Below are 24,957 nucleotides of genomic sequence, written 5' to 3'. Positions count from 1 at the left end.
TCATTTCCATATATGTTGAATTCTGTTTTTCAAATACTCAGCCATGAGTGTTCTAACGAACGCTTATTATAACTCAAAGTTTTTTTTCATTGTCAGGTCGTCTTAAAAGCTTAACTACTTTCAAAATTCGATCTTGTGCCTTTCCAAGTTAAAGTAAAATACACATTCAAAATCCAAATCTTGTTTATATATGCAGCCCCTCAACCCTTCTAAACGGGCTACTTTTGCAAAGCTCACGAAGTCGCTGTTAAAGAGTGGTTTTGGGAGGCTGCCTATTTGGAAATTGGCTTTCCGTGATGGAAATTCGGCCTTGTTGTGTTTACGTTTTCTTGTGTCCAAATGTACCGGCTTGAAATCAGTCCACTTCATATGTATTTTGATACCACAATTGACACATTTCTCATATTCCTAAACATAATACGGTGTTAAAACACTCATTTAAATGTTTATAATCTATTTGATGTCAATGTTCTGTATGCTAAACTTTCAGGTAAAATGTGGACGGAAGTATGTGCAAGTGAGCATTTTGCAGTGGTGCAAAACAAATGATAACGACATTTGCCCAATATTAATATTAATAAATTGGCGCCGTTGTCCGAAATAGCTTCCATCTAGATACTGTACTGATTGGTTATGAAAAAAAAAATCTTTCTCCTTTTCCTACTTTAAAAATGATTCATCTCTGTTTTATGTATTCAATGTTTTCCTTTATCTCTAGAGAAGGACGCCGTAATCAACTTCTTAATTTGGGAGTGTTGTCTGTAATACAGATAAAAATACAATATTTTCTTTTCGCCAGTGAGGAACACAAAGTTCCATCCTAAACTCGATTTGACCTGCATTTAATCTTGATAAAAGAGTTATTTGATGTTATTTGCTTTAGATACAGCTTTATTCAATTTTGTGCTATGACAACAGAAAACGATATATCAAAAACAAACAAATGAAATCGCGACCCATAGTGGATGTGTAAATGATTAATACATAATACATAAAACAGAAAACACAAAAATACATATAGTAAAACATCTACACGACAAAGAATAGATAAAGGAACACACCGGGATTCCGCCTGCAAAAGGACCAGTGGGAAATTCAAAACCAGTTGATTGTTTACAAACCTTTGCTACTTATCCCTATCGCAACTTCATAAATGTACTAAATAAAATATATTTGGAAACATTCTTCATTCATATACCACAATTCTGGGAGTGCAAATTTATAACCTTCATCACAAACTAAACACTTAATGACAACAGCTGACGTGTGAATAATAAAAGCATTATTACTTTCTTTTCCAATATCCTGTAATTAATACACAGTTTGGAGTTTTTTTGAATGACGCGTATTTCATTTTACTTTAAAAGATGCATTAATTTTTTGTATGATATTAGATAAAAGAATTATTACAAAAGCAGCTGCATTTGGCTAGAGTGGATTGCCAGACAATCTATCAGGAGGGTCCGAGTAGGAACAGAGTAGTAACAGACAGAGTAGGAACAGAGAGATACAGACATGTCAGGCTAACATAACCTTAAACCGTTTCGAAAAGGCAGACTGATTATTTTCCCCGGTACATACCAATCACAGGGGTTATAACAAGTACTGTAAAAGTGGAAAATACTAGTAACAACATTTCAGAAATGTTCCAGTCTATGTTAAGAATCGGACCTGTGACTTCTGGGCTGACAGTCGAAATGTTTTACCACTGGAACCCGTCAAAGTTTTAACATTATGAAACAGTGAGAAATTATGATGAGAACTGTTGACATATAACTTGTTGGACACTTCTGGATATTTTTTGCGGTATGTGCAGTCGAAGGGTTGTGCACTTTTTGTTTGAAAATGTTTTTGAAGCCCCGAGAATCATTCGCGATTCTTGAATGTGAATTATACTGGCCAATGTTCAATATGAATATACATTACATAACATATATTGGTCACTTTTCTCTTTAATTAGAATTAAGTTGATTTAAATTACTGCCGTTAATCCGTACTTTTTGATTTCTTTAAAAGTGGTGCAAAATTACACTGTATACTAGGCTAACAAATGTTTCAAAACAGGGGATATAATAGCAGTACACGCCATTTAGGTTTTGGGGACATCAAGTTATAAGAAAAGTGAACGAAAGTGGAAGGAAAATTTAATCTTATATTTAAATAACCAGTTCGTGCAGCAATATTCAAAACAAAATATGGAAACACCATTGGATGAAAAGAATTAAGGATAAAGCTCTGAATTATCTGAATTGTTCTGTGGAATACACCTACAAGTACGCCTCTCAATTTTGGGTATGTTTGGCATATTTTTGCTGACAGTTTATTATAAGAATCTCGGGATAGATAATTTTACTTAGAACCTTCATGCAGAAGTACTTTTCCCTTCATTCTCAAAAATATCAATATCACCTTATAACCCATTGTATACATTTTCTTCATATTGTGACTGTCACAATCTCATAGGAATACAATTTAAGCAGGAAATAGATAAACTGAAAAACAGATTCAGTATCTAAAGGAGTTTTAAACATTTTAATACTGAAAATTTTAACCAGGATTTATCAAACATTCTTTTAACTATAGACAATTGCGAGACAGACGTTAATAAAAGGTATAATGATTTTAGTAAATTATTTATTGAGACTGCAAACAAACATGCTCCCTTAAAGAAGAGGAGGGTTCTCCAGAGACCAGCCCCTTTTATGAATAAAGCCCTAAAATATGCCATATATAAAAAAGAATGCTGTTTAATAAATACAAAACAAATAAAACATCAAAAAACTGGGAAAATTTCAGGAAACAAAGAAACTTAGTCACAAGCTTGAGGAGAAAATCTTTGAATAAATATTTTATTGACAGATGTGTGGGGGGATGTAAATCAGCTGATTTCTGGCCTACTGTAAAACCTTTTCTTACCAATAAGGGCAATATCAAGCATAAAGATACCATTTTACTGGAAAATAATAAATTAATAACAGATCAATAGGAAGTATGTAATATGTTTAATGATTTTTTCATTAACGTAGCTAAAAATATAGGTAACAACTCAATTGAAGTAAATGAAAATCATCCAAGTATTGTAGAAATCAAAGAAAACACTTCAATTAAAACTGAATTAACTTTTAAACCTGTAATTCCTGATTTTATTGATAAGCAAATTGATAAGTTATGCATTAAGAAAGCCACAGGAGCAGATGGTATTTCCTCTAAACTAGTTAAGCTGGCTAAACCTGTTATCTCAAATTATATCACTTCCATGGTTAACCAGTCCTTTCCAACTTCAGCTTTCCCTGATACTTTAAAAATGGCACAAGTCACTTCTTTACATAAGAAAAACAGCAATCTTGAAAAAGGCAATTATCGCCCAGTCAGCATCCTTCCAATTGTGTCTAAAATTTTCGAACGTGCAATGAACACCCAAATCGTTGAATTTTTCGACCAGCATTTTAATATATATCTTTCTGCATTTAGGCCAAAATTTGGGTGTCAGACAACATTATTAAGGATCATTGAAGATGGGAAACAAGCGCTCGATGAAAAAAAATATGTGGCAGCAGTCTTGTTACATGCTTATTTTCATTCTGCTTTTGCTGATTTTATTTTGTTGTGCATGCTTTTACCTAAGCATAGTATTTCTAATTGTATTTTATTACAGGACTTTCTTTGCTTCTTTGCTTGTTGTACATTGTACCTGCATTATTTGTGTTATGCTTTATGTTTGTATGCACGCTATATAACGTTGTGTTTTGCTGCAACTATCGAGATGCAGGTGCTAATCAGGTCATTTTGTTTTTAATTCTATCTTATAGGTGTTTTAGTAAATTAGACACACTTGTGCTGTCTTTTATCTTCAGTTTTTATCCGGTGTTTATCTTAGGCATTTTTAGGCTACGGTCAAGATTAGCACCAGTACCTCAGCATTTCTTTTTATATGTAAATGTGCTATTACATTATAATGTTTTAATAATATGTGTGCAAATGCTTTTTTACTCATACTAAAATTGTGTATTAATTGTTATATATTTGTTAAATAAGTCGGTCAATAGCTATTCATAGCTAATGTTGATTTGTTGTGCCATACCGACAATAAATAAAATTTGTATTGTATTGTATTGTATTGCTTGTACAAGACAAACCTTTCTATCTGTTGAAACTGTCTCCTGTAAAACAATGAATTTATACAGAAAGCCATATAAGGCCTTTCCGAACAGTTCATGGAAGGCAATTTTCCTGAAGAAAAGCGAGTCTTAATTGAGGACATTCCTGTTGCTTCTGAATGCGCTTTTCCTATAAAGCTTTCATGTCATTTAACTTTCAATAAATATTTGCCAATTATAGTACGATCCTGACAAATTCTCGATCTTTACTTGACAGTATTTTCATTTTATTTAATTTGATATCAAATCGTTCACATTTTTTCATACGAATGTTCTTTACACACCAGATGTTATTTGCATCAGATGTACATAAGATACGTTTAACGATATTGTTTAAATGAACTTTATTCCTACTGATAACAAATAAAATGTATTGCCATTCCTAGCAAATATGCCTCTGATAAAGCATATAGTCGTTCTTTTGTAATTCTGTAACCTGTTAAGCTATCTATGTATTTCAAAAAGCAAATTTTGCATATCATTATTCCATTGATAGTATTGAACTGTGACTGTTTCCTTTTTTATTTGTTTGTTTGTTTGTGAGTTAATTTATAATCGCCGCCGGTAACAAATATGGGCGACTGCTCTAGAAGACTGTCAGTTATGTTAGAGAGATGACAGTTCAAGATATAGGAGACGCGCTATAATTCCAGAAACTTCTATGGTTCTTAAGCGGGCCAGGTGTAAAACAACCATACACTGGACTCTTGTCCCAATATTGGTATTTAAGTTGAAAGCGCGGGAACTCCAACACACTTGTTCATACACAAGTCTATCTAAATTTCTACTAAAAGAGGCATAAAGTCCCGTCTCTTCTGGATCGTCTTGAGAATTTCATATTCTTTCCTTATTCTTAACTATAAAATGTTATAATCAATCTTAATTCTATTTCACGACAAATGACCAATATCACGGCGGATAAGGATTTATCTCTTGCGAATTTATCTGGACTTTTGGAGTTATATTTATCTGGACTTTTTGGAGTTATATTTATCTGGACTTTTGGAGTTATATAGAAATATAATAAACTGAACTTATTTTAATACATTTTACATTTTCACCATTAACTTGATGTTTTTAATCAGCTTTGATTTCCAACCAGAAGCCTTTGAACAACAATACCCCCGTAAGCAGTATATCTAAATGTCGTCAAAAGAATTAGTGTATTATTAGTCAGTAAAACTAAGAGAAAAGAAGAGTAAAAATATTCCAAAAATTAGGAGATAAGAAGGGTAAAAATATTCAAAAAAAAAAAACAAAAACGAAAGACATGATATGCAATTTTTCTTCATTATGAAGAATGAGATTTGTAAAATGTTTGTCAGTTACGAATCATGGACTCACGCCGACATTTGCATGCAGCATAAGTTTGTGTGTGCGTGTGTGCGTGCGTGCGTACGTGCGTGCGTGCAATGCGCAATGCTAAACTTCATAGTGCTGATACTGGGCTGATCTGTCTTAGTACTATCCTCTTTATGTTGAGCGTCAGGCGAGGAAGCTACTTATACAATACATCTTTGCATACATCATTAGTGTAGACAATGGTGACAAGTTGCATCGGGACAGTCTAGTGAATACTTTACGCCTAAAAATGGATTCCAGATTAGTATCCCTTCCTGGTGTAATTCGAACGTGTTAGAATGGAAACAGATTTTAGTTTTGCATGCTTTATTGTGTTCAGATGCGTCGTATTTAATTACTCAGGTCTTCGACCTTCGTAATTAGATTATTACGCACCTGAAGTTAAAACCGTGTTTTATTTGCCTACAAAGCACGCAAATTTAAAATCTATTTCCCAAATATAACTTTCTAAGACATACGCGAAAGATGGAAACAGAACGATCTTTTTAACTTTGTGTGAAGAGAAAAATAAGTTTCCTATTACTTCCATTTCAATATGATTTCTATTTTGTAGATACTTTGTAAGTACGGAAACTCGCCAAGATTATTAAATGTAACAAAGTCCCCACTTCAATGACAGAAAATCAGAAACACAATTATGATTGAACATATGTAGTGGTAACGTCAACCAGCCAGACGTTTGTTATCAATTTCCTCGGAATCTGATTTGCTTCAGCGCTTCCATCATATACAATTTGAAACAGATCACTGTTTCTGTACAATTTTGCTAGAATCAATGCATTATCTTGTTCTCAGTTTAAGATGTTGTATGCCCGTTTATTGGATTTGAACACGATTTTTGAAAGCATGCAACAGCATGTCCGCCAGGCAGACTAGATAAAACGTTTTTTGACAACAAAAAAGTGGTATTGTTCTTAATGTAATATCAATAATGAACTTTCTAGAGCGATTTTAAAAATGTAAATGTTAAATTTGTGAAAGTTGCTGCAAGATGCAGCAAAAGGAAACTCCGCGCCAAACAAAGCAGTATACGTAGTACTGATAGAACAGGAGACGATATTTTCTTTGTTGTAGACCCTAGGCAAACAGATAGTCTGATGAATGTTGGAGAAAAAACATTGCCTTTGCAGTGTGAGCAGGATTTTTATTGTTGTATTAAGTGACCTAATTATTGACTGATTATGACCCATATGCGAAATTGACCTCTAAGCTTCGGTATATGGAATGAAATGTATTGCATACACAAGGTTGTGCTTAAATTCAGACTTACGCAGTTGTTCATCCGAAATGACTGAGATTCAAACTTAGCTCAGATGTTATCAAGACCATTATTCTTATTTATGTCTAATCAGGAATGTGGGCTCTATATGATACTTTCAAGTTAAATGATGAGGAAGGACTAAGATGTACAATGAATGAAACACAACTAACATCATTTTATCTCGCCTAGGGGCGTGAAACTCACAGTTTAAAAGGAACAAGAAAATTATAACCCAAGTGTTATATGTTGACGATTACGTTGGTGCATTTATATAGAGGATATTGTTTTTGTTGTTGTTTTCTTCACCTCTTCCTCAGGGGAATAGCTTATAAATACGCAGCAATGAATATTGACTAAACAGTTCACTACTATAAACACCTTTACCACTATATAAGTCATATACTGATCAACTGGTATTTAAACAGTCAATGTTGTGCAATCAGCCACCTCTCAAGAAAGACCATTGTTCTGATATTGCTAAAAGGCAGCCTGTAAGAAACCTACATTGAGATAATAGAGCAAGGATACTTTACAATGCAAGCTAAAATATAATACACTGTTTATGGGTGTACGTACTGTGTAATACGTCTGGTGTTGATTACAGAAAGAGGAATGGGCATACTAGTAGCCATGCCTACGTTAAGATGATGGAGCCAGTTGCAGACTGGGTTACAAACTTATTACATAGAAACAACGACATATTAACAACTCGATACACAACATACAACAATTCTTAACAAAGGCACAACAATCCTTAACAAATGCCTATACAGAAGTAGTAGTATAAAACTTTTTTATAAACATACCAATAAAAGTAACACAATAAAGTGGGTTTAAAAATTAGCATAAATTAAATTTACATGCATGTACAATGCAGTATCCTGCATTTCGGTTGGAATAAAAGGCCTATACCTCCTATCATATGAAATAAATGTGGCAAATAACAATGCCTACGATATAATAAATCAATATTTAAAATAAAATTTAAAAAAATACAATTATTACACACGAAAAAAAGGTAACCTTCTTTCTGGCGCATTCATCAAACTGAAAACGAAAGGAATTTTTCACGTGATGTCCGACACGCATTGCTTTCTTCTCTGCTCTTTGATTTTTTTCCTGCTTCTTTTTTCTAGTGAAACTTATTTTTCTCGTTTGTGTTGTTAAATCTGACCATTATTATGGGCCAGATCAGACATTAAAAATAAAAGATTGAAATTTTGCAAATCGAAAGGAAAAAATCGTCATTTACAACATACACTGCACTCACAAAAAGCCATCATATATACTCCGTGACTGCGGGCGTGGAGAATAAAGACTCGGCATATGTGGGTGGAAGGGGTTACCAGTCCATATTGGCCTTGCCCGATAACACTCTGATATCAAAAAGAAAGTATCCCCTTATTAACCACATAGCGAGCTCGCCGTGGTATTGCACATTTGTTCTTGTAACCCTAGGTTATATGTGGTGAGGTTGAATCATTCATAATATATAGAGACTTACTTGAAACATCTTTAGTAGGTGTAACAACAATCTGACAAAAGATTCAAGCCACATACCGAGATAGAAGTCTCCACAATTCAAAACCATGCAGCAGTATGTATGTATGTGTAACCGAAAGACATATATACATCACATTTTCCCGTTTAATTATTTTTTATGTTTCTAAGCATTTTTGTAATCTCCTTTCGGAAGCGTTGTAAAAAGTTAACTCGTAAAGCTTTTGATTTAAAAGTTTTTGTTTTCTATTACAAAGTAGAGGTTCTGATATAACAAAATTTCAACCTGATCGCTATAAGGGAAACAACGCTGCTGACGACACATTATTGATCAAAATAACTACAAAAGAAATTTACCTTTTTATACAACTGTGTGGCATTTTGGTATATAGTTCAAATTCTGAAAATAAACACTCGATTACTATTGTTGACTTTCATTAACTTGATTTACAGAAAGTAACAGATTCTCGTTAAATGATCACTGTAACGCGACCACAGCTGTTCGTTGAAACCATTTACTTTTCTACACAAATTACTGTTTTCGAACTATATATGGTGTTCCTAATACACCAGTTTTCTCAAAAACCGACGCCAATGAATTCGTGATTTATATTTAGCGGAAAAAGCAAAACATCGAGGAATAAAATATTTTTCTGACGTTTTGCTACATTTTTATCTTATGCGTACCCATATCTGATATTGTAACTATATTCTGAAAATGCTTAAAATCATTTTATTAAGTTACGGTAGAAATCAAATTGTAGTATATATACAAATGCCCTACTAAAGCTTCAACTGTAATTTGATAAAAGATAAAATTTGATATATTACTTAATGCAAGATTAAATTTATAACATAAAAAGTTTCTGTCTCTGTCGCGAAATTAAATTATCGTCTGAAATTATGTATCCCAAACAAACTGCGAACTTGAGAAAAGTGATATCGCCCTCAGCTGATCAGTCATGGAAGCCCTATAAAGAGAGAACACTTCTTACAATGACAAAAATAAACTCTTAAAGGGAAGCCAAATAGTTCCCGAAAAGCTGCTTTGAGTATCAGTCGGATTCCGTTTAATTCTGAAAAATAACCATGTTTTATTTATATTCGTCATATTTCAATACTGTCGTTTTTAAGGCCACGCCTGGCGGAAGCCGTATAGTTATAACTCAGTCCGTCCGTCTGTCATGTCTGTACATCTTTCCCCGACAGTAACTTTGAAGCTATTACATCAATTTTGTTAAACGTAATAATGCAGTGACAGATGACATTGTCTATGTATAAACTGCCATTGGGGTTGAGTTCGTAGAACGTGACATTTCCGCAGGATATAATTAGTCCTTGTTTGTACGGTGTTAGATGTTATCTTCGCTATAAAATCAAATCAGTGTCAGTCAAACAGCTCAAGATTTCGCAGACTTTCGTATCAGTTGAAAGTCTGAGGAATATCGAATGTTAAGCGTAGAAAAACGATATTGTTCTTGTTAATTGCTATTACAGACACTGATCATGTGATCGATATAATGGAGACATGGAATGTAACTTATCTAAAAGGGAAGATAAGACTAATTTGCTGTGCGTTCGACAAATTAGATCATTGTGAATGGTGGTATTCCGTTTACTTTTTGAGCGTATTATAACCACTAAAGACAATACAGAAGTATTTTCTTAAAAAATATGTTCTTAAAATTACTCAATAAATTAAATCTTATAAAGAGTGGCGAGTAGACCTCTAAATTACAACCTCATTAGGTTCGAAAAAAGTTGCTTATGTTATCTTACTATCAATTAAGCTGAAATCTTACAGAAGAGTTGGAATATCTGCAGAAGAATAATCTGAATTCAAAGAAACAGTAAAGCAATTAAATGTAACGACGATTTTTGTTTCACATTTTGATATTGGAGCCTCCATGACCGAGTTACAATCATGCCTCTTATAGCTGTGGTTTCGGGAGCAGAATTCTTTGGTGCTAAGAAGCCATCGTTGTTTCGAAGAGCATACCCGCCCGTGCCGGAAATAATGTTTAGAGGGGCACTTGAAATCTGCTTTAACCACCAAAAACTTAATTATTGTCATATGGCATTGAATTGTGTGTGCTTTAAAAAAACAACTACAAAACAAATAAACAAACGTTTGAACGTCACTGAAAACAGACGTAAAAACTGCATATCCGTTCGTACATAAGATTGAATGGAAGGTGATTTCTCAGGGCTTTTCTCTGTCTGGTCCGGTAAATAAGCCTACATTCCTGCTTTGACAGAACATAGGTGTCGTTATTTTGAAACTTGTTTTAATAAACAATAGCCGCCAAAAATCTTAATAATGAAAAAAGTCAAACGGAAGTGATATTACCTTTATGTTTGTATGCAATACTTGTCTAAAAACTCTTAATTGATTTTATTATAAAGGTGAAACCACTTTTACTGGAATATAACTTAATTGGATAAATTCAAATTAATATGTTTCATCTATACAGTCCTATCTATCCAAGAAAGAGTATGTGCACATCTTTATAGTGTTTCAAATAAACCATTGCTGAAAACATAAATAACGATGTGATATTACTTTCTGTTGTTCAGACTAGACATAACCAAATAACCAATTTCTCCATATTCTTGTTTAAACAAATATAATATTCATCATGTATCCAGCACTGGAGAAATTACGTTATTTTCGTCGCATATTTGGTATGTAGCATTGCCTTGTGGACCTCTACCAAAATTGTTTAACTGTATAGTTTTAGAATGTTAAATAGATATTAAGTTGTTTTTTTTTTTCAATAATCATTTAACTGTATAGTTTTAGAGAATGTTATAGTCAAGTGCCATATATATTTTTTCGGTATGATATAATAGATATCATAGAAATTTGAGTATGTTGGCAGATATTGTGTACCCCTTGAACAATAATTGTATTTCCCGGGTATATAATTTCGGCTTACAACTTTAAATGTACGTGGTGTTCTGTCAACGTTTCTAAAATGTAGAAAAACGCAACTTGTCAATCCCTAACAATTGCTGTATTGCATAAACCCAACTCTACAATCCAAGTCGCTTCATTTCGAGACGTGATATACATTCTGTCTAGAAAAAAAGTTTTTTTTCACAGTTACAGTAATTTCTAATCGCTATTTCTAAATACTCAAACGGTCACAACTTTGACTTTGTAGGTGTTATAACTTAAACCATGCCGCCTTTGATGTTCTCGCGTCTACTACAGACGTTTACACGTTTTCTAACTTTGAATTGTAATTGACCAGGCATTTCTTTTCGTTAGATATTTATAAAAATAACTTATTCCTTTATATCTAATAGAAACAGCCTTCTAATTTTATATCTCAATTTTTACGACAATCAAATTATATTAGTATATTACCGCTTTTACGCAGGGAATGGCATTTGCAAATTATTTTGGGTAAGTTCAAAATTGTGATATATTCCAAAACCTATCAAAAGAAAGTTTCCCGGAAGCCGTGATAAATAATATGTAATGTGCGTGCAAATACATATAGACTTTATAGAACCGACGAACTGCACACTGAACCAACATTCCTGTTCCATTAAATTCCATATAAACTGATAAATCACTTTAAAAAAAAAAAAAAAAAAAAAAAAAAAAAAAAAAAAAAAAACGAATAAAAGGAAAGCAATAAAATTATGTAGATTTATCTTGCGCTTTGTTGTGTGTATGTTCAGTGTAGAACGTATTTAAAGTAAAACCAGTTAAAATAATTAAACGGAGAATGAGGCAAGAAAACTTCTTTAAACTTTAAAACAATAACGTACAATATAGCAATTACGTTGACAATAGGAGAAATTCTGAGTAAAACATGGCATTTTTGGTGTTGTAAGGTTGACAAAAGCTCTAAATCATGTTTCTCTGAGTTTCTTTATTATGCAATCAGTTCAAGGTTTTTGTTATCATTTGGCACCTATCTTCAATTACCTTCCGATATTTTACACTGCATTATTAGCAGCAATCTCCCTGAATTACGTATTGGATCTGTATGAAGCTTGAAAATCCTGCTAAACAGCATAAACCTGGCACGTTGGAATGAAATAATACTAATAACTACGAGAAAAAGGGATTAAGTTAACAAATCTCTACAACTAAGTCCCAACAAGTGTTGTATTGTTGTTATTTTTAAACGATAGACCTATTAAAACGGCTAACGTCAAATATATTTTTCAAAACATGTGAGAGCACATAATACTCGCAGAGATGCGCAGAGAGGAGTGTTGCAGAATAAATAGATAGATAGATAGAGGAAAAAGTCCCTGGCGTATTTTTCATAAAAAGACAACGTTTTAATTGATATACTTTGAGTTTAGTTTGTTTTACAGATAAATTTCTGTAGTCGCACAATACATTCTAAACACGTCACAAACGCCTTTGAGAGATTTCCTTTATATTTTACAAAGTACACGTGATACTGTTTACAACTAATTGAATCACCATTTAACCACAAATTAAATAACTTTCTAAATTTTCAAAATACTTTAATAAATCTGGAAGAGCCCCCTTTAAACAATTAAAAATTGATAATTTTCTAACATTTTAAAATGTGGTTGGTTCCTAAGAGGCAAACTTCTGATTACTTTGATTCGGTACACGACTATGATGTTTACTGTCAATTAGAATCGTGTTCGTTTTCAAAATATCTCGTTTTAAAATGTCGTCCTTTTCTCTTAGATAATATTTCTTTTGATATTCATTCAAAAGGCAATATTGACTGGAATAGTTTCCTTTTAGCACAACAGCTATTTCTAAAATGATTATCTGTATTAGCAAATAACCTACCACGCAATTTTCAGAAATAGAAACATGTACATGAAGTTAAACTGCTTGGAAAAAGTTTGCGTCATGTAAAGAGGAATTAATCATATTTTTGAGGTAATTTATTGTTGTTGGCTTCATATTTCTGGACTGACTGTTCATGGTTTTTCCGCTCGGAGGTAATGCAGTTGTTAAAGTAATATCATATTTAGGACAGCTTCACTAGAATTCTCAAGCTGAGAATTGTTGCACCCTATCCATTTGGAAAGAAAATGACTTAATTTTATTGAAATAGAAAAGTCCGTCTAACAACTCAAATTAGGGAAAGATGAGTCTTTGTTGCTCTGATAATAGCACCCACAATCTCAAACTAAAAATGCTGCTAACGCAGGAATTATGATAACACGTGATTAAAGATTTAAGTAACAAAGAAGCTCAATTTCTGATAAGGGGAAACCTAGACTGGCCTTTAAAATAAATACCGCTGCCATAAAACCCCCTTAAATAGCACTTTCTGAAGAAAAAAAAACACAATATCTCTTATCTCTGAATTATTGATATGAGCCTAGAGAGAAAAGGTTTTTCTTAGTAATTATCAGTGTCAGTATGAAGAAATAAATAAACTGTATTACAGATTACTTGATCTCAACAGACTGTAAATCTAGGGGGAAACCTTATACTTTTGCAAATCCGCTCAGTATAGCATAATAATATTGTTCCAGTGTCAGCAGCATTTTTAGTTGAGACTATCTGGCACTACATGGTTTCAGACAAGCATCTTTGCAAAGATTCATCGCCTCGGTAGTTTAGTTTAGTGGTAAACCGCCTCCTACCGGTGAGGGAATTCGTATGTTTGCTCCTTTACCGAGTCGTGCCAAAGACGTTAACAGAAAACTGACTTCAGAAACGACAGGAAACAGGTGTCGAGAGTGTTTAATATAAGTTGCAGAATTTGCTTCACAGTCAAACTAAAATAAATGAACTAAGCTGCTGGTTAAATCAGTCAGTTTTTGTCTAATCATTAATGCTTATAGATTGACGATCTGGTCATGTACTTATTCCATCAAATATATTTTCATTGAATATACTGGTATACACACTGTCATCCATTTTTGTGAATTATGATACGAACAATCCATGCATGTTAAAACAAAGTTAAATGTTCACGTCACGTCGACATAGTTGTCACTATACATAACCTTCTCTTTTTCATCTACTTGTATACGTAAAAGACATATCAGAATCGAATTCATATATAGCAGAACCATGTTCCTATAAATCTCAGCAATATGCATCGGTTATACGCCGCATGTATAATTCTGTCGCACTACGCCCTTTTGAAATTATCCTGCAGGCTTATAGGCTCTTTGTATTGTTTCGATATGTTGAAACATGGTTGTGCTATACATTATTTCTTGAATGACGGTTTACAGAAACCTCGCCACAGCAGATTTGCTCTAAAGAAAACGCCTGATTACATTGCCAAGTATAAAAATGTCCAAACGAACCCCCCCGTCTTTATTTTACTGGCAGTTGGGTTACTATCTATGTTATCGTTCGTCTTATGGGATTCATTTGATCTGTAAATATTAGTTATAGGTAAGCAAATGTATACCAGTAAAAAAAATTGACCAGAATGATTGCAACGCCAACTTATACAGGAGGAACATTCTGTGAAAGTCCAACTTTCGCACAGCTTTATGCATTTTTTAAACACGAACCCCCGTTATTGATATTCAGTCGCCTATTCCGAGGTGCATCGAACTACATATTTTGACTGACGTTTTATCTCTGAGAACGTGGAATGGAAAACCGAGCGCTAGGGGGATTTTTTTATCCTAGCTGTCCCGTGGGATAAATATCAAACAGGGAATGAGGGATTGTTTTATCCTAGCTGTCCCGTGGGATAAATATCAAACGGAATGCCACGTTCCAAAAACGCAGCCTCCCCAAAACGAAACTCACAGCACGCAGATGTGCACACTGGCAACACACACACACACACACACACACACACACACACACACACACACACACACACACAAAGCAAACACACGAGATCAAAACGAACGAATAAAGGAACACAGTGGGGCACTTGGAACGGTCAGTGGCAAAAACACCAATGGGGATCTTAAACCGGTTTATGGTGCGCACCCAACCTCACTCTTACGCACCACCATGTTCCAAAGTCACGTGGCAGTGTAAATAAAAGTAATTCCCGACAGGTGAATCTCTAACACACGCAATGGAAACAAAAGGCATGGCATGTAAAACAAAAAATGTTCCTGTTTAATTATATAAAAAGCAAACCTTAAGAACCAAAAACGTGTGTACTCAGTGCCTTTGCAGAAGAGAGAGCATCAAGAGAAACACCCTTAAGGGCCCGATGAAAGAGACAAGAAGACGGAAATCAAAACAGTTCAATCCTAGTTGGATTTAAAAACTACTTACCACAGAGGCCTCCCCTCCTCCGTCAGACAGAATCAAACAGGGAAGCGTAGTGTCCAACTGTAAACGGGCTGAACACTAAACATGCCGTGTGTCTCAAAACAGTTGGGTCGTAACCTCTTTTAATAAAACGTTTTTTTAATTTTACCAAATACAGTTTAAAATGTTACGAGGTTTGTAAACCACATCCCCAAAGAAACGGGTTTTGAAATACCTTCTCGCAGAACTGTCTTTAAATTACTACTGGATTTTAAAACCAAATCAGAATTACAATAGTAAAATTTAGCAAAATATTTACACAATTTGTAATACCGTAGCCTTGCTGAAGAGGTTTATTTGTAATACAGGTATATTGATTACGTTCGTTGAGATCCTCAACATGGCTGCACGCTCTGGCAAACCGAATTAATTGAGAAGTTATACCTCATAAGATATAGCCCAAGTTCCCCGTAAGACATTCGCTTTTGTAAGCACATGCGTCTCTAGTTTTTGATAGTTATGTTGTTGTACATATGCTAGCGTAATACAAGAGACAAAACAAAACTTCCGCATTGGTGGATTTCTTTATATATTATCAAATATCTATAACATATACATTTATATACACATAGATAAATTTCGGAAAATGTAAACTGAGAAAAAAACAAGAAGTAGGCTTCTACAGCATGGCTTTTATACGTAGATGAAGACCCAAGCTAAGAGTCTTTAAATTAACAAATAATCAAGGCCTTTGAGTGGTTTATCGTCTAATTTACCACGGTTCAGAGTTCAGATGCGTAGGAATTGAACCACGAGGGCGTTAGCCCGAGTGGTTAAATACCGAAGCACCTGAACGATGAACCGTGGTAAATTAGACGATAAATCACAAGAAGGCCTTGATTGTTTTCATTCTGACATGCTCATTGACATAATTTAATAAATATTATGCTGGACTTCATTTACGCGAGAAGTAATGTATCGGACGTCATGCGGCAATTTGACGTCATAATTGACGTCATAATGCCCTCTTACCGGTCCGCGCGTCAACCGTTGTTTATCGCAGAATATACAGAGCTTGATTTCCTTCTTCGTTTAACTGAAAATAAAATCGAGCCATGTTAGAATAAATCAATTTGTTGTACTCAGTGAACGAAATAGTCTTTAATTTTTTTATAGGACTCGAAGCTTCCAGATTTTAAAACAGATAGTTTCCAGTACTTGTAGGTACTTGTAAGCTAGTATGTGAATGACATCAAGAGTATGTTGTAAACATCAATATGAAGTTGAATTTGTACGAAAAACGGGAACTATCTCACAAAACAATCGCTTTGAAATGACATAATGAAAAAAACATTATTACATGAATCATTATATGGTATGTCATAAAACTCTAAATCAATCTTTTCCTTTAAATAAAAACAAGGCAACGATCCTATCTAATATTTCTTCACTTCGTGGAAAATGGACAGATTCAGAGAAAGTAGAAACTTCACTTAAATCTACATCGAAGAACTTTTTTGTATACGCTAATATGTCATTAACATAGAGCAAATGTTATTTTAAATCTGTCAGTAAACCAGTACATGGTCGTGGTCCTCTTTGTCAGAGATTTAGGATAAATTGTTTTAATTCTGTGTTCAAAACATCATGGTATATATTAAGGAGGAGATATAGTGTCAATTGTCTAAGCCAGACGTAACCCTCTTAAGAGCATAAAGAGAATAACAACATCTGTACAGTTGCCAGGATACCAGTCAGTTCTTATTCGAATATTCATAGTTTCGTTACTACTATAATGCCTGCTGTTGATTTCGTCACAGTTTTAGACCAGAAATTGTAAGTTTGTATTTGATAATACTTATGTCTTTTTGCTTGTTTATTACCTGGATTCATTAGAGAAAATATCTAATTGGTGAATTTAAAATGTACCTCAAAAGTTTTCATGTCAAAGAAACACAAGTTAATGTTTACTTTTGTAAGAATTTAATGGAAACCACTAATACAATTATTCTTACTATTTTCGTCGAAATAAAATATTCCCTAGTAAATAGGAAATTCTAAAATTTGGAATACAATGGAAACCACAGATTTTTTTTTACACAAACAAACCGTTAAGTAGTACAGGTAAAACTTGTAAACTTCGAGTGAAATAAAAGTAAATCGAATGGATTGTACTTCATTTCAAGTCTTCCAAATTGTCTGAATATCAAGTCTGACCTATTTACACTGAAACATCTAACTGGCATCAAAACATTAAGAAATGAAAATTGAACCTCGTAAATACTGACTTCATATCAAATTTGAACATTAAAAGCTTATTTTATTTAAGGTATCAGCTTCAACATTATGAAAACTAATTTCTATTAAGACGTAAAAAATGGAGCATTCTGAATATCTTTCCAGTTTAGATATCAAATTAAATTGAAACATCATGAAATCTAATTTCATTTCAGATATCAATTTGAAACCTCATAAAAACTGATATTGAAATTTCAAATTGAAGCCTTACAAAATCTCATTTTAACACAAATATCAAATTTGAGAGATAAAACTGGAAATACTGTGTTTATCGACCGCAGGGTAACAATCTATATCATAATAATAACTGTATGAAATAACTTTAGCACAAACATAGATAATGTATTACATTTTCCTTTGACCAGTGTTGATGTGGACAATTTGAATATAAAATACGAGTTTAAATGATAACATATCACCGCCGTGCGTGAGTCTTTAATGCAGTGCAATAAAAAGAATGTAAAAGCATTACAAATATGCGTAAAGTTTTAAGCTTTTAACTATCTTACCCTTTTATGAACAACGTATCTGGTAAACAAATCAAGTTTTACATTATACATTATAGAATAAGTTCATGGTATACGAATATTCATGGGTTGCAAATGTAACAATGCAATAAAATGTATACTGGTTTAGACCTGATAACAGTTACATAATGTTACAACAGATATAAACCAACTATAACTCAACAAAAACCTTTGGTTAAAAGGTACTCTGACATTGCTTATCTTTCATAGATTGGTCCTATTGCATTACTCTTCAGAGAATACAAAAGAGTAAATAGACATTAGGCTATATTTCAATGAAGAATGTGCTTGGATGAACAAATACTATCAGTTTTATGATCTAAGCATCACTAATTATTATTTCATTTTTTTTCTGTGGAAAAACACACAGAGTTCATGCGAAAAATCAAAACTCAGCTGGGACTTTCATTTGACATATAAATATTGCTGATTAAACGGGCAACCATGTATATAAACATGTACATCAAAATTATCATAAAAAGCACGAACATAATACATGCTTATGAATAATCTCTTCTCAGTGTCTACTACAAATATCAAATTGCACACCTGTAATATGGGTCACGTGATTTTATATCTAACATCCTAGTACACAATGGCTGTAATCATAAATGCTTAAACCTAAGTAGGACTTTCGGTATCATTATGAATATTTCATATAGTTCATGTGCGTTTATGTCTAAGCATTTTAAATATTTTTACAAAGAAGTTCATTGTAATAAAATAAAACAACACTGACAGATTTCAAGAATTCGTTTCTGGCATCCAGTTCTAGTTGACTTAATTATATATTACTTCTTTACACCTTGTACTTCGTCCTTATGTCTGCAGATGATTATAGGCACGTGAGAATGATGAAGCACGTGATCACTAACACTGCCTAGCAACGTACGCCTCACAGTACCCATACCTCGTGTTCCTGTGATTATCATATCGACTTTCTCTTCCTCTGCCACACGGAGTATTTCTGATCTGGCTGGTCCATTGGTTCTTTTTACCTTGCCGTGGAGCTACAACAATTAACACAATACAAATTTCATAATAAAATCTATTAGAAGATCCTTTGGAAGCGTAAATAGCAAAATAATAGCAGACTCAGTTTGACTGAGTCTACTCAGAAGAGATAATAGAATTTGCTAAATCCCACTAGTGCCCTAGACTCACAATGTCTGTCTGTAATAATGTTTATTTCTTTCTTCACAATGACGCTGATATTTTGTCAGAAAAGCCTTTTCTCACTAGGCCCATCTCAACAGAATCAGAGATAAAAGATATTGTATTTTTATTCAGAAAGTGCTATTTAAAAAGGATTTTATAGTAGAGATATTTATTTATAAGGATTCCAACGCCTAATACCCGTTTACTAGTGCCCTTGCACCAACGTAGACGTGATTCTAGTATACAGATATATTGAATGGACTAAATGCTCCCAATGAACCAGAAAACAAAACAACGGAAAAGACAGCTTATGTGAAAACTAATAAAATCTTGAATAAGATATAACTCAGCCAAGCAAATTAAAAACGCACTTGGTATGACTGCCTCTGTTCATAAGGGGTAATAACATATGCAACACCTCACACACCCTAGCACCAGCTTAAGCGAAATATTATTATAAAGATACATCGAATGGACACAACGTTGTAACATGACCTGGCACTTTAAAATATTGACGCTCTGTTGCTGTGGCTAATCCTGTACCACGCTATATCGCAGCACCATGGCACATGTATAGACGTTACAATATCCTTTCTCAGCATAACACACAACATGTAATTATATACACGATACTATACGTATTACATGAGGATAACAACATTATTTAGCTTTTACATGAAGTCTATACAAAAAGTTACAACAATAAAGAAGATGCCCCCCACAAATGTAAGGTTATATGAATAGAAAGGGGCTATTAGCCCTTTTCTACATAGACATAAAATTAACTTTTGAGTAACTTACATTAGCAGCTTTCATACGTTCTGTAAGCTCGTGAAGGTACTTTTCAGCTGCTGCTCTTTCTTGTTCTATAGATCTCACAAGTAAACCTGAGGCACCAATATCACCAGCTATGAGGTAAAAACGCTTTTTGATTAATATATCTACGCATGTGATTTCCAGATTGGAAATTAGGCTTGTACTTCTCTAGCAGTTAACATCATCTGATTCAGATCGTGTTTTCAATGCTTTCGTATAGCCAACACTCATAACTTCCACAATTATATAACATTGTCACAGTGTGTCCAGTCTGTGTGACTGTTGATCCAGCAATACTTCCTGCATGCAACGTTTGCTCAATGACTTGTTATTCTCGTAGTACTACATAACGTTATCCTTACTGCTCCCTACCCTCCCCTATCCCGCGTCCCATCCCTCAATCACAGGCGTAATTTAGTTTTTGTCCTATATTTTCAGGAAATCGTATTTTAGTTATGTAAGGGTGGGCAGTTAGGACAACCAGTATTCCTGGATTCTGTGCCTGTTCGCCACAAGTAACTGTCAACTTCTCAACATGAATCAGACGTGGAGGACAAATATGATTTCAGATACATGTCTTCTATCTAATCGTCACAGAGAACATACAAGTCGCCCGGGAATAGAACGCACCATAGATCTACGCGACCTCTGTGGAATTAAAGCGGGAAGACTAAAAGAATGAAAGGGAATACAGTAGCTGTGATCGAGACTCAAAACATAACACGAGCTGTAAATATCTATAGAGTGGTAATTTTGCACGGGGGACCGAACTTGCAACCACTTGTTTCGTATCTACGAGATACATGTAACATGATTTCATATATCTGCGAGCACGTTTTATATATGTGTTTGTTTTAATAAGCGTCAGAGCGTCAAATTCACAACATAGCAATTTTCAGTAGTACAGGATTCGATACGCAGGAGCTGTTATAACAATCGGAATCTAATGTCCTTTTAAACGAACTTACTTACTTCAATATCAAAGTATGGAGGAGGATTTCTTTTTTAATTCTCCCTGTGGCTTTTACACGAGACCAGATTATTCGCTCTTACTTAATCAACTTGTAAAATTTTCTCCCAAACTTTACACCATTTTAAAGAACTTTTTATATGAAAATATTATGAGTAAAAGCAACTCGATACTTGTTGACAGAATAGTATTTACGAAACCAGTCTGACAGACGTGAAATCACGGCTCATCAAAAATGGACATTTATATGCATGTTTGAAGGTTTGCAGAGAAAAAAAAACTACAAACAAAATAATGTAAAACATGCAATATGCTGAATTCTGTATAAAACAATATATGTGGAAACGGAAGCCTGTGACTTCAAATTATGCACATTTTACCTTACTATCAGTATTGTTTGACAAATGTGGCGGTAAAATGAAAAGATTATGTAATATACATACGCATTGCAGCAATAGTGTTCATCTCCACACAATGTATCAAAATAACATAATCGCTATGTTTCTTCACATTTTCTAAATACCCTGAAACAAATAAAATTTGAAATGAAGAATATTCAAATACTAGGCCGACCTAATGTTCTGACGTTTTTATTTGGTTTTGGCCGTTAGGCATGTGAATACTATTATATTTGCAATCTATGATGACCCAAATTTTACACTAGGAACATATACTTTCAAAACGAAAAGGCAAAACTATATGTTTTGCCAATTATGACATGTTCGTTAAAGAGTTGTTGTTTTTTTTGTGATCTGCAGTCATACTATGACTAATTAAGATACGATTTTTTTCCAGGAATGCATTTACATAAAAGTAACAACCGACGAATAATCCTGTCATGCTACTTAGATCCGGATCGCAGTCTGTCCTTACCTGGAGTCATACTCCTAACCAAAGGATACAATATAATCACAGGATACATTATAATATGCACTACTTCCTACAAAAGTTTCCATGTAGCTATATTATTCAATGAAGTTGGAAGTCTAACTTTGGTGGAATTTAGAATGAAAACGCACCAATAGGCATATACCGGTATCTATCTATCTCGTGACAACAAATCCGATATGAGTAACCATGTAAGCATGTTAAAGTGAACATCAATATATTTAACCTGCACAGCTTGTGTATACGAATACGAATACGACCGGATCAATGATAACATCATTAGTTTTACACATATACAAATCGAAAATACATAATTGAAAACTAAAGGGTCTATACTTACAATCGAATGCATAATCACAATATTTACTACCGTCCATTGCTATTAAAACTTTCATTCCTTTTTCCATTTTGTTTGCCGTTTTCTTCCTGATAGTTTAACACATCATCCACGTAAAATATGCCAGAGAGAAAAATAAGTGGAAAACTACCGATTTATACATAAAACGATTATAAACTATTGCTATTTGATATGCACGTTTGAATGTGTGACAAAGTATTATCTACTTCCCACTGGCTAGGCCGGAGATAAGAGTTAAAACTAATGTTTTGTTTTATTAGTTAACAAGGTTAAAAGCAATAATATATGTATGATCATGCTGTCAAAGTTTTTCTATCTAATTACACATAGACTTTTAAGAAATTTATATTTGTTATGTCTGAAAGTAATCTTGTTCAAAATATATGCCAAAACCTGCTTAGATATTTTAACTACACGTCGTAATATACTGTATAAGTAAACTAGTAAATGTTTTATTTGCTGTCTCAGTGATTTTGATTTTCCTTTTTAAACTCTTACAACAATACGCTCTCGTGTTTTTAAGTTTTATGAATGGCCTTAAATTTTAAATTATTCTTATATTGGATATGCGATTTCATACAGACTGTATATGTTGTAAATTATTCTAATATAATCTCGCATTACTCATAATGAATGGTTTTATACATGCATTTTATGTTTCATATTCTATGTACTGTTTAAAGGTGAGACTTTAATACTAAGTAAACGTTCTTCTTCCTCTTCTGGATTAAAAGAGGACCTGAAAACAGTTCTTCTGTTTCTGGCTTTTTTTAAAAACATCACCGCCAAACAAGTTTATAAACTGACACACACAGATGAATAAATAAGTAAAATATGACCATGCAGAAGTGTCTTATACTTAAAACTTAACATATCAAAATTAACTGAATTCGAGTCTGCTATTATTCTTCTTGGTTGCATTCTTTGCTTCCAAAGGAACTTTCTACAGATTTTATTAGTCAATTATAGTAAAAGAAAATCAGTATTGTAGAGTAAACATGAATATTATGATTATGACTCATTCGTCCGGAAGGTATTTGCTGTCAGTAAGTTATTTATTTTGTGAGCTATAAACATCCCAGTTGACTAAGGTTCAAGAGGCAATAAGAAGATAACATTGCCTAATATACATCGTTAGTAAATATAAAAAAAACAACATTAAAGGTGTCATAACGCACGCAAACTTTTTTTAGTTTTTAAGGTATACAAACGCATAAGGTTACGAACATAGATTTCGATTGAGGTTTGTTGCATACTATTTCGATCAGTTATAAAGCTGGTTTCATAACTTCTAGAGCATCCGTGTATTTAAGAAATAGTGTATAGAAAACCGTGTTAATGTTATTAATACACGGAAAGAGGTTACCGGCCACGGAATAATTTTACGACAGGGTAGCCCGAGTGAATTATTTTGGCGACGTATAACCGATTTTGAGTGTATTAATTTAGGTAAAACACGATTTTGCTATACATTGTTTCGATTCTAATATGCCCTTAATCTAAGTATGTTCTCTGTGACGATTTGATAAGAAGACATTGTGTCTGAAATCATTCGACCTCCACCTCTGATTCATGTGGGGAAGTTTGCAGTTACTTGTGGAGAACAGGTTTGTTCTGGTACAGAATCCAGGAACACTGCTTAAGTTAACTCCCCGCCGTTACATAACTGAAATACTGTTGAAAAACGGCGTTAAACCCAAAACAAACAAATAAATTATCTGGGATTGCAAACATATCTGTATGTTTTAAGCTTTTGATTTACCTTTTGAGGGGCTTTACAGCCAAATCGGTTCCATGGGGTAGGGCGGCGGTATCAATTTGTAGTAAAATTCAATATTTACAGAGCAAATTTTACTTTATATTGCATAATGAAAAATATCTGGTATTGGATGATTTCTTTCAGCTTTCACAAAACTCATCAGTATAAGACTCAACTCAATTGAGGACCTCACACGAAATTAGAAAGGTTAGTAATTCGGGCTACTATGGCTTAAGTGTTTATCCTTATTAGGCATTGCTAACATATCTGTGTGTAGTAAGCTTTTGATTTACCATTTGAGGGTCTTTTGTACCCAATGGGATCCATATTTAGGGGAGGTTGAGGGTATGAATGTGGAGTAAAACTTAGTATTTACAGGGCAAATGTTACTGTAGGTTGCATATGAAAGACATATTAAACTAGATCTTTTTCAGCTTTCACAAAACGCATGGATCGTATACGACTCAACACAGGGAGGAACCGCACACAAAGGCTTGTAATATCGGGCTACTGTGACTTTTATGTTTGTCCCTTTCTATCATTGAAGATATGATAAAAGAAGATATCGTTAAAATTAAAACTGTGATCTCCAATTTAAGGGCTTTCACTGCCGATTCGGTTCATTGGTTAGGGCAGGGTGGCGGTATCAATTTGGAGTAAAATTCAATATTTGCAGAGCTAATGTTACTATACCTTGCATAT

The 24,957-nt window shown here is 33.6% G+C and overlaps 1 protein-coding gene across 2 annotated transcripts; it reads right to left on the bottom strand.

Annotated features, from left to right (window-relative positions):
- Window positions 1–16,051: 16,051 nt before the first annotated feature.
- On the bottom strand, window positions 16,052–22,719 carry LOC123528863 (universal stress protein YxiE-like). Of its 2 annotated transcripts, none has more exons than XM_045308905.2 (4): window positions 22,479–22,719; window positions 21,694–21,774; window positions 20,266–20,372; window positions 16,052–19,316 (listed from the first exon to the last, which is right to left on the bottom strand). In XM_045308905.2, the coding sequence occupies exons 1-4, from the start codon at window positions 22,543–22,545 to the stop codon at window positions 19,098–19,100; spliced, it is 474 nt and encodes a 157-aa protein (XP_045164840.1). In that variant the 5' UTR covers window positions 22,546–22,719; the 3' UTR covers window positions 16,052–19,097. The 2 variants fall into 2 exon arrangements, with proteins under 2 accessions (XP_045164840.1, XP_045164841.1); XM_045308906.2 differs by lacking the exon at window positions 22,479–22,719 and adding an exon at window positions 22,124–22,286.
- Between the last annotated feature and the right edge of the window lie 2,238 nt (window positions 22,720–24,957).

Source organism: Mercenaria mercenaria, chromosome 13 (genome assembly GCF_021730395.1).
Source record: "Mercenaria mercenaria strain notata chromosome 13, MADL_Memer_1, whole genome shotgun sequence".
NCBI lineage: Eukaryota > Metazoa > Mollusca > Bivalvia > Venerida > Veneridae > Mercenaria > Mercenaria mercenaria.
Note: the sequence above shows the minus strand (reverse complement) of the source record. Positions and strands in the feature narration are given on the sequence as shown.